The sequence below is a fragment of the Protopterus annectens genome, chromosome 1.part1 (genome assembly GCF_019279795.1).
Source record: "Protopterus annectens isolate FY-2018-M chromosome 1.part1, PAN1.0, whole genome shotgun sequence".
Lineage (NCBI taxonomy): Eukaryota > Metazoa > Chordata > Ceratodontiformes > Protopteridae > Protopterus > Protopterus annectens.
In genome coordinates, this window is record NC_056726.1 from 1264828322 (window position 1) to 1264839981 (window position 11660).

At 36.7% G+C, this 11660-nt stretch overlaps 1 protein-coding gene across 1 annotated transcript in view; it reads right to left on the bottom strand.

Moving 5' to 3' along the window:
• The window catches only part of LOC122816112 (myocardin-like), a 573216-nt gene extending 562573 nt beyond the window's left edge, over positions 1–10643 (bottom strand). Inside the window, exon 1 of the mRNA XM_044088880.1 lies at positions 9995–10643. Coding sequence (XP_043944815.1) covers positions 9995–10049 — 55 coding nt within the window. The 5' untranslated portion in view covers positions 10050–10643. The remainder of the gene's footprint in view (positions 1–9994) is intronic.
• Positions 10644–11660: the final 1017 nt, after the last annotated feature.

An 11660-nucleotide genomic window follows, 5' to 3' on the forward strand; every position in this document is an offset into this window, starting at 1 on the left:
TAATTCTTCGGTAGTATAAATACTAAAACATGTCAGAGTTATTGGAAGTCATGTATTTTGTTGAAACATCTTCTGTAAAACATTTACTGTGTAAAAGTTTTGTCAAACTTTCTTTTAGTCAATTTATGCTGTTTCTGACTAATGGTGTTTTTCAGTTTGTTCAATATGGTGTGATTGTGGAGATATTAGATATAAGTTAATGGAAATGGGGGTAAGGCTGCTTATGTTGGGTGTGTGTTGGAGACATAACCCCCCTTTTGTGTTTTTAGTACTTTGGGTTATTTTATTTTTTATGTCCACTCTGTTGGATGCGACTTAGGAAGCAGACATGGTTGTGTTGCTTCCAGATGCTCCCGGTGTTGGTATAAGTGTTTTCAATAGCAAGTAATCTCCGTGGTGTGTCCTATAACTGCGTAATGCTGTATTTTGATAAACTAGTTAGGTAGGAGTCCTAGTCCCAGACATGGCAAGTGTGGATGTTTGTCGTGTTTGTGACCCTTGTTGTCTAGGCTTATTTAGGCCCTTGGGCCAATAGCCTAGTACCTACCTATGAACCTATATGTCAAGCAAAGTTCCTCATTAGCACTCTTCAAGAAAAATCTTGTTGACTGGATGGGAAATAGGAAATATACCCCGGGGATCACTTCTGTGGCTCTGCTTGACAGGGGCACAGGAAAATAACTTTCTTCGGTGGCGTAAGCCAGGGAACCTTGTTGGCTAGGCTTACTTAGGCCCTTGGGCCGATAGCCTAGTACCTACCTATGAACCTATGTGGGCACGTGATATATGCATCGTGTCACTGATTTGTTTATTTAATGCAATGCATTGTTTTCGTATTAGTGCTCATCAGAATATTTTTGATTAAATGTGTTTAAATGGTAGAGTGTGTTATGTTTAACCCTAGATTCAAAATATGACATTACCTTTCAGATAGTGAATGGTGCATCATAAAACTGGCAATTTTCAATATTAAAAACACTTGAAATATTATTCACAGAATATGATGAATTTGACAAAAAAGCTTACAATATTCTGTACAGTATGTCATGATTTTGGTAACTGTAATTTCATAGATCCAGACCACACTATTGTTTATATCCCCAAAAATGTGATCGTTCATTTAGTTCACTATGGCATGTTTCAAGTGTATTTATTTTACTTTAACTACAGTAAAAGTGACCATTAAACATTAACAGCTGTTGCCTCATATGAGAAATTGGGGCCATCAGGATGTGCCTTACACAGTTCTGAAATAGGACTGCATGGGTGTTTTGAAGAGAAAGACCAGCAGCCAAGTAAAGCTTATACACTAAAACCTCTACTGCATATTCTGCAGTGCCTTAAGTAAATGTAGCTTCTTTCCATGCATTACAAAATTATAATGCATACCTGCCAGAAAGATAATGAATCTGAAATGTTTCTCATATTGTGATTTGTCCAGTTTTCTTCCTTCTCCATTTAGACTACACCATACTAATTTTTCCTTTTTATTATGATTTTATATGCAGTGGTTAACATTGCTGCTTCACAGATCTTAGTTCTTGGCTAAGCTGCCTTCTTTATGAAGTCTGCATGTCCTCCTTGTCCACATAGGTTTTGCTGGATGCTATATCCTCCTCCTTTAAATGAAGACATGTTGAAAGGTGAACTGGTAATCCACTAAACTGTCCATAAGTGACCTGCATTATGCATGACCTTGTGAGTGTGTGTGTGCATATGTGTGCGTGTGTGCATGTTTGTGTGTGCAAGTGTGCGTTCTGAATGGACTGGTTTCCTGTTATCTAGGACTGGTTCATTACTGAAGCCCACTGTTTGCCAGAACAGGCTGCAACTCCCATGTGACCATGAAGTGGGCTAAATTGGTGATTATATTCCTTTATATTGCCAAAGAACTTTCATAGAAAGAAAATAACACTGTGAAACTTCATCAGTAATTTCTTTCCTCAAAACAATGAAACCATATGTTTTATTTGCAACCACTTAAAGAACCAAAAACTGCTTTTACGGGAATGAATTTTTATTAATTCAGAGATTGCACAGCCATGGAGAAAGAGGATAACTCCTGAAATTATACCACATTCGAACTGCTGCACTTCAACTGCAATATAATTTGACCACTGGAACCAACAGCAAATTTTACCATAAATCAATATATATATATATATATATATATATATATATATATATATATATATATATATAAATAAATACTTATGAGTAGCTGTTATTTTATTAAATGAGGAACATTGCCTGCTCTGCAGTAGTTTAACAGTCACAATAGAAGGGATGCCAAACAGCTGTTATACAAAAATAGCTGATAATACTTGTGGCATTCCAGGCCGAGGGGAATGAAAAGGAACATTTTGATGCAGAAGGTAGGAGAAATTTGTTTGGTATATTGTACAGTTCATATTCATTAAGGTATACTTTTGCCATTTCTTTTTTCAAAAGGTCACTATATTTCATAAGAACACTGTGACAAAAACAATTAAATTTGATTCCCAGTTCACAAGCCACGTTTTATTGTCTTATGTGTTAAAGTGACCAAACTTTGAGAGCATACATTATAAGTCAGGAAAAGTGAGACTGCCAACTAAAAAGCATTTTTTTTACTGGCAGTGGAATGTTACACAGTTTTGTCAGTATGTTTCTTCTATTCATTGCTGCCAAGTTGCAGCTGATTCATATAGCAACCCTTTGATCAGCCATCACTATACACAAAGTGTGCTAGTTAAGTAGGGAAACAGAAAGTAGATTGCCAGGTGTATGTTCTCTTTCACACACACACACACACACACACACACACACACACACACACACACACACACACACACACACACACCTGTGGACAATTTAGTCACCAATCCACCTACCATCTCTTTGGGATGTGAGAAGAATCTAATGTACCACTGTCCCATCCTTCAGTACAACAGACTGTAGTAAAAAAAATGATATTGAAGCACTTAATTATTCCTAAAATGTTTTCCCTCATTCATCAAATTTAATTATATTGTGTTTTAAATCATTGGTCCCAGTTGTCATTATAGCTTCATTTGTTTTTATATTTGCTTAGTTGGTTTATGGTTTAGAGACCAGAATAATCCAGACCAGGATAATCCATTGGATTATTTTCTGTCAAAACACAAGAGAGCAGGAATGCAATAAATATTGAAAGAAGAGTATATACAGGCAAAACAATTCATTCAAAAGTACATCCTAATCACAATTCATTATCCTAGAGTAGTTTCCAAGCTTGGAATCATTCCTATTGTGTTATATATACATAAAATATGACATAGTTCCTTCTCTCTTTGAATGGAAATTTTATACTGTTTTGATGGGGTTTTTTTTGTTTGTTTTTGTTTTTCTTTATCCACTCCCAATATGTATTGTGTACATTACTGTGATATTTTCCTTAGAAATGTATTTCCCTGCATTTTGCATCAGGGGGCAGGGGGCATACTAATTACCACTGCTGCCTTGCAGTTCTTGGTTATCTCCAGTTTTGGTTTTCCATTTTGGTTCCTAACTGGAGTGCCTTCTGTATGGAGTCTGCATGTCGTCTCTCTGCCTGTATGGATTTTTACAGCATGCTTCAAATTCCTTCCACATCTAAAAGACATATCATGGGTAGATTATCAGTCCTCCAAACTGTAAATCAACACAAAAAGCTGAAGCCCAAAAGTTTCGTTTCCACTTGACATTTTTTACTGCTGAGGCTTAAAGCGGCTTATAGGGAGGTGTACTGGGCATAACCAGTTTAGGTTTAAGTTATACTAGTTATTATGTGTGAACAACTGATGTATAAAAGAGCCTTGGCACCATTTGGCAAATGCTGTCTTTGAGGTGAACACAACCTGCACAGTAAAAGGCTTCAACCATTTAACACTGGTCTACTGACCTTGTGTTGATTACGAGTAGAGGTTAACATGCATCAGTAAAGTTTTTAACCTTTCAACACATGTGCACTTATGTGGTATATGCACAATAACAGGGTTATTTTCCACTTTATGAGTGTGATTTTTAATTGTAAATACGAACCTTTTAACACATACAGAAGAAGTTCGAAGTTACTTGGTGGTTACGTAAAGATAAGGAAACCGGAAGTGTTTACCCAAGCATGGATTGTAAGCGAGGGTGAACTACTCCAACAAAGCGTTCGGATTTACTTTTTAGGTTAGTTATTTTTAATGTTCTATCATCCTAAACTTTATCTAACTACATGTTTAAACTTGCATTAAGTCAGGTTTAATCCTAAGGACGTATTAACATCCAAATGCTTTTATAGGAAGTATACGCTGTTTCTAGCTAAAAAGATAAGCAAACAATTTTACGAACTGCGCACAGTCAGTATCGCAGCTCTGTTATGTTACGTTTTGTTTGTTTAATTAACATTTAGCAGTTGACTTATTTTTACATGTTATTTTTACATGGAATTTTTTACTCTTGGCTTATTTTTGTTTTATTCTTTTCACCGCTAGTAGGTCCACATTTGATATGGACCATTTAGCGGGTTTGCAGGGTATTCTTGAAAAGAGAAGGTTAGTGTTGCTTTAAAACTTTTTGAGTAAAAAGCCCGCGCTTTAATGTTTTAAACTGTTACTACGTTGGTGTAAATCATTTGTACTGAAGAAGCTTGAGCTGCGTCTCGGGCGAAAACGCTGTATTTTTTAACAATTAAACTTGCGTTAAAGGGACTTTTTACGTGGTTTTTGGCTTTGTTTACACACCCGACCTATGGACTGGCTGTTATAGGAAGGTTTTGCTGCTTTAACCCACATTTTTCGCGCTTTATTTGTTGGCGTTTGGACTTGCAACTTTTGGGCTTCAGCTTTTTGTGTTGATTTACTGGTTGGTTTTGTGGAGTCCTCCAAACTGCCTAGGTGTGCATGTCATGTGTGGTGGAGTGTCTGTGTGAGCAACCTCTATTGGATTGGCATCTTATCCACAATTAGTTTCTCTGTCTTGTGATGATTGAGTACTAGTATAGGTCCTCATGACCCTGAACTGTAAAAAGCAGGTATAGGAAAATGAATGAATGAAAGAATGGTTTGTAGATCATCTTGTTCATTAAATTTATGTTTCAAGAAAGGCCCACACAACATGCTGTGTTCCTACCATCTCTACTTTCCATTGAAGCCATAAACATCTTGAGTCTATGAGGATTCTGGCTAACACAGACATTTGCTACATTAAAAGAGCACATAAGCTACTCTTCTACAGAGACAAAACAGTTACAGATAAGACAGCACTTTAAGAAACATGACACCTTTCGCTGACAAAGTAAATGAATGGAGAAGGATGCTTTGGCTGAAGAAACATTCATTCACAAAAGCAATTCATGCAATCATTTTGTAGCTGAAACAAAAGGGGTTGTTGTTGTTGTGTGTTTTGAAGATGGCAAAGAATATGGATATATGTCAGTTTAGGGAAAGTAATAATATCAGACTGCAGATTCTATATGATCATGACTGAAAATGCAATTCATCAAAAATGGAATTGCAAACATGGTTACTGAAACAAAGCAAGAAAACCATAAGCTTTTTTTTCTTTGTGGCAGGTTTCACTGTGATCTCTCATATGGAGGTTGTGCCATCATCTCCCTCAAAATTAATCAGTGTCTATGTTGCAGCAACTAAGACAAAAACAGGAAGTTCTTAGTACTTGCAGAGCAACATTTTTCTCACACAAAACCTTTTTGGATGGACATTGATTGATTATGAAATATCTGAGCCACGCTTTCATTAAACTCAATGATACCAATGAAACAAGCACACATGGATATATATATATATATATATATATATATATATATATATATATAGAGAGAGAGAGAGAGAGGTTCATAGGTTCATAGGTTCATACTAGGCTATCTGCCCTAGGGCATTTATAAGCCTAGCCAGAATGTGTTTGGCTTTCGCCACCCATTTTAAATTAATTTTGCTATGCCCTTAAACATTTTAAGAAAGAGTATATTATACCAAAAGCAGATATTTCAGTAGTCCTAGAGAGTGTAATCTCAGATCAGGTGATATATATTTGTTTAAAGAAAGAAAATCACAAATCAGGCAATTGCACACAATACAGACAAAATCTTCTTTGACGAATTGTATACATTCGGTGTCCATATTTTAAGTTGCGCGAGGTAAACAGGTGGCAAAACTAAACAGTATCACCTTGATGAAGGCAAAAATGCTCACTTTCATCCTCAAATATGGACTAACTGGATAACGTATTCATTTGGCTACCATCTGGCAGTTATTATAGAGGATTAAGGTTATGAGCTGTTGATGAGCTGCTCAGTTTAGTTCAGGAAATGTGGCGTTGAATCCTTCTGTCTCCTTTTGCCTACTTTGTGACTCTAACAAGTCACTTAACCATATAATGCTCCTGTATTCCCTAGAAAAGGGCTAGTTGTTTAAATGTACAGCTTGCAAGCAACATCTGTGTTATTGATTGCCACCTACTCATTAGGTGTAGCTTAGTTAGTCGTTATATTTTCAGTGAGCACTGATAAAAAAGTGTGGCTGAAATAAGCAGACACACAATATGAAATCAGATGCCTGAAGAGGAATGTACCTTGTTAGTAAAAAATGTGTATGCTATGTGCTTAAAAAGAAACTCAGAAGAAAAGTTTTTAAAGTATTAAAAATGAGAAGTCTTAGTTTGGAAATTACTATTGGTTTCAAATGAAGGGGTTTCATGTTAATAGAAGGCTTAAGTTCTTGCTCATGTTATGTTTTTTGATTTAAAGTTTGCTTAAACATCAGTATTAATTTATGAGTGACCTGTTCACTTTGCCAGAGAATGCAGCATTCTAAACCAGACAACGTTTATATCTTTAAAATGCTGTTGCTGCACAATAAGCCTGATATTGTAATGCTATAATGGCGTAATGGTATTAGTCACACCGATACTGATAAAATTTTGCATGCACTATAGCAAACACTCAGATCAGGGAATATAGTTTGCCAGTATAAATGAATTTCAGCATTTTTTTCCCCTGAAAAATGTGTTTTTTCTTTAAAATCACATATGGGTGATTACACTGGAATTCCTAGAATTACTGAATGAACACTTTAGAAGGCCTGGCATCCATCCTGTGGATCACGGTGATACTACATGTTGGATTAAGAAAGTGGGACCTTATCCTTCATTATACAGAATATCCTGTCAATTGCAGCGTTCATCATGTCTCAGTAATGAGATTAATTGGCTGTAGTAAAAAGATTATGTCACTATGTACAGTGCACACTTACTACAGTCTTGTGCCATGGTCATGGTTTTTAACTAGCTGTCCAACATTATGCGCTCTCCATGGCTGCTATTGCTACTTTATACATGCACTGAATTTCAGTGATTAAAAACTGAAAACAGGTAAAAAATGAATTTCAGGAAAAAGTATAGAGTTGGCACTGGATATGTAAATAAGAAAGGTCGCTGCTGTCCACTGATTACCCATGATAGTTCTTCAGATTTACTCTGCTGAGCAGAAAACATGGAAAACCACACACACACACACACACACACACACACACACACACACACACACACACACACACACACACACACACACACACACAAGAAAATAGCTGTATTATGCACAGTGTGAGTGAAAGTGCATTAGCAAGAGGCCAGTTAATGCTCATTTCAGGAATGAGCCCTAATCTTTGCAGGGGAAGGTACTTTGAATGCACTTAAAGGTACTTACCACCACTGTAGAAATTATAGTCTAATCATATTAACTCTAGATTATCACATGGGGTGCTTACACAAAGTATGTACTGTGTGACAAAAGCAGTCCATACATTTAGTATGCATGATTACGTTATAAGTGGGTATGCATTCAAAAGCCAGAATGTCAGGATGTAATATCACTGTGCAAAATAAATAAGTAAATAAATAAAATAAAATAAACAAATATCTCAAACATGATGAAGGCACTTTCAGGGTATGCTGTCCATGATAGCAAACAGCAGGGTCTTACTAGCTGTATAATTATTGTCGCTGAATGTCGTCTGCTCTGACAAGTCATGCTGTTGATATCAACCAACCATGTCATGTTTCATAAAAGGCCAGTGATTAACTAAGCAGCACCAAAATGTCATAATTTCTGTGCATTGCAGAATCCTAAGGATACTAGAGAAGAAACTTCATGTTCATTGCTTCAGATGACAACAAAAGACCTAATTCCATGTAACTCCTGCTGCCATGCTTTGATGCAATCCTTTTTAATACTTACACACTGCCACCATCATTAGGTCACCTCTCTCAATAAAGTCATGGAGAGCTCCTCTTTTGAATGTTATGACATACTACATGACATTCTGCTGTCTCAATCATTCATTTTTGAAACACACAGTAATGACTAAAGTGCTGCCATTGTTTTCACAAACATTGGCTGCAGTATTATAATAGGTGACATCATGGACAGATGGTCAGATAAAAAAAAGCAAACACATGCTATGGGCATATTGACTGGGGATCTGTCTGTACATTTATAATGTTATAGTTCATGGCAAACAACATCTGTTTAAATGTATGCCAAAAGCAAAGAGATGTGCTCAGATATGACTGTATTTTATATTTCTTCTGCTGAGGTCCTTTTTAATTTAATAAGTTTTGTAACTCCAGTAGGTGTGTGCAGACTAAACAGATGAATTGTATTCTACATTAGTCGCTTTTGAAAGTGTGCAGTGCCTTTCCTTTACCATTTCTGATATAGATTCATAGGTGTGTACTATGCTAATGGCCCTGGGGCCTTTTACAAGCCTAACCCATAGTAGCGCCCTGGCATTGTGTTGCCCGTCGTTAGTTCCCAGTGCCTCTATCAAGTAGAGCTACTGGAGTGATCCCCGGGGTGAACTTTCTTTTTCCATCCACTCGTCAAGATTTCTCTTGAAGAGGGCTAGTAAGGTGCTCTGCTTGCCATGTATGGGAAATCTATTCCAGAGCATGGCAGTCTTTGGGTTATGAACCTGTCCCTCCAGCATGTTCTGTTGATTGTGGTAATGAGGCTGAGGTCTCTGGAGCGTGTGGTGTGGAGGGATTGGGATTTCATTAGCTATAGCATTTCTAACAGAACTGGGTCAGATATGGCTTTGTAAGTCAAGCAGAGATCACCTCTTAGCAGATGATATGAGACAGAGAATAGCTGGAGTTTTTTGAGTCTGTCCATGTAGGACTTGTACAGATAGAAGAGTCAGCAGACTCTGTGTACACATACATTTAACCTTAATATATGTCCCACTAAAAAGTGAAAGCATGCTAGAAGATGATGTGAAATCACAGGAATGAAAGTCACTTATGCATGCTCTAACAAGTATAGTTATAACTGAGGTACTCTGAACTGTAATATTACACAATAAATATAATAAATAGGAAACTAAGAAAATAATATAATCATGAATAAGAGTGAGGAAATGTAAAACAATAAGACTGAGGAAATGTAAAACATCACAATACAGTTTATTTCATTCATCTGCCTTTCCTTTCCTTTTCCATACACACACATACATATCTATCTATCTATCTATCTATCTATCTATCTATCTATCTATCTATCTATCTATCTATCTATCTATCTATCTGTCTATTTATCTGTATATATGTGTCTGTGTGTGTGTGTGTGTGTGTGTGTGTGTTTGAGTGTTTGTGTGTATAGAATGTGTGTGTATTTGCACATAATATTTATTTATTAACCAGGGAAAAGTACTGATCTATATGAGCCCTTTTTCAGACTTAGCCCAGGATCACTGTCATGATAAGTGACTTGCTCAGTCACACATTAGGTAAATAGAGGTCGAGGGAATCAAACCCTGGACTAAAAGGAACAGCTTATAGCCTTAATCCTCTGACAGCCAGCAACATATGCACATATACACACTCACACAAACACATGCACACAGATACACTTATGAATATCAGTACAAATTCATGTACACTTACAGACACATTTACCTCTAGATACACACACTCATGTCTTATTTCTTACCTGATCGAAACTTGCTGCGGATTAACATGGAGCGCTCAGAAGCCAGCAGTGTCATTTTTGCACGGTGAAATGGCTCAAAGGCAATAACAGAAAGAAAAGATTTTTTTCCCAAAAGCAAACTAATCCCAAGAAAGTCTTCAGCTGAGCTTACTGTATTCTGACCCTCTTTTGGATTGTCATGTAGTTTTTCCGTAGGTTATGTTCACTTTAGCAGTTCTTTCAGAATGCAGAATTTATGAGTACAAAAGTTTTTTAAATGATTTCCGTTCACTTTAGTATAATGTTGAGGCACAAATATTGCTTCTCTTATGTATTTTATTTTACATAGACAGCTACTCTGGAAATTCTTTCCAGAAACTATTTTCAGAGGTGAAAAAGAATTGAAACAATCAAAACAGTCTGAAAAATACTCTGTGAGAACTCTTAGAGCTTACTCACAAAATATATTTTGTTTAAACAGAAAAACAAAAAGAAAATGATAGAAGTTCCTGAATCACGCTTTATTTTTCCTACAGTGATGTCTCAGTTACTTGAGTTTCTGTAGTGTCTTTGGCCACCTGTTCCATGTGCTGAAGGGAATGAGGCTGCTCAGATGTTTGAGAGTAACTCACAGAGCATGGCTGTTTGGAAGATGGCCTGAGTTACTCTGAGGAAGATCAGGCTACACTTTGCAGTTAAGTTTTACAGTTCCCTCCCCCACTCTTGGAGAAACCCTATGGTATCCTCTCTCAACAAATTCTCTCTCTCTCTCACTGTTCTTGTGTTAAACCCCACCCCATCTCCTGTTTTCAGACACCTGTTTCGGTTTGGACAGTATGTTAAGCAAGCATGTTCGGATCACATTTGGAAACTTCAAACCTCAGTCAGTCCTTCCATTCTTTTCTGTGCGTTTTGTTCTTCAATTAATTAAGAAGAGATGGAGGGTGGCAGGATAGGAATGCTATCCAAGGAAGACACACACACACACACACACACACACACACACACACACACACACACACACACACACACACACTCACACACACTCACACACACACACACACACACACACACACACACACACACACACACACACACACACACACACACACACACACACACACACGTACAAAAATGAACAGAGAAACTTATGCCTGCGCAGAGATATTTAAACAGAACAAAGCACTCTTGCCAAGGTCTGGATTTTGTTCTATAAAAATATACTGTCCATGAGCTTATGTAGATAATTTACAAAATGATCAAATATTGACGTTGACAAAACTGTGCGCATCTTGCCACATCAGCAGCTTGTAAGATTCCTGGTTAAATGTATTTTACTAAAATATGTAAGGTGGGATAAGGCTTGTCTTCTTTTCATTGGACTACTATATCTGGTTTTCTCACATCTGTTTTTTTTTTTAACTGTTGGTAATGGGTGATCCCATGTGATATAAACTTCATAATTTTCTATAATGTTTTTTGGCTCATGTTTCCAATGTTTTTCATCTACTTCAATATTATAATGTTTTCACAATCCCCAGTGCAACAATCTTGCCACATTATTATGCTATTCAGTATACAGTCCTTCTGCCATTAGTATATCACAACCAGTAACAAGATGTGCAACCATTTTTAATTGTGTTTTACGAAACCTACATTTGTCTGTTTCTCCCACATGTTCAATGGA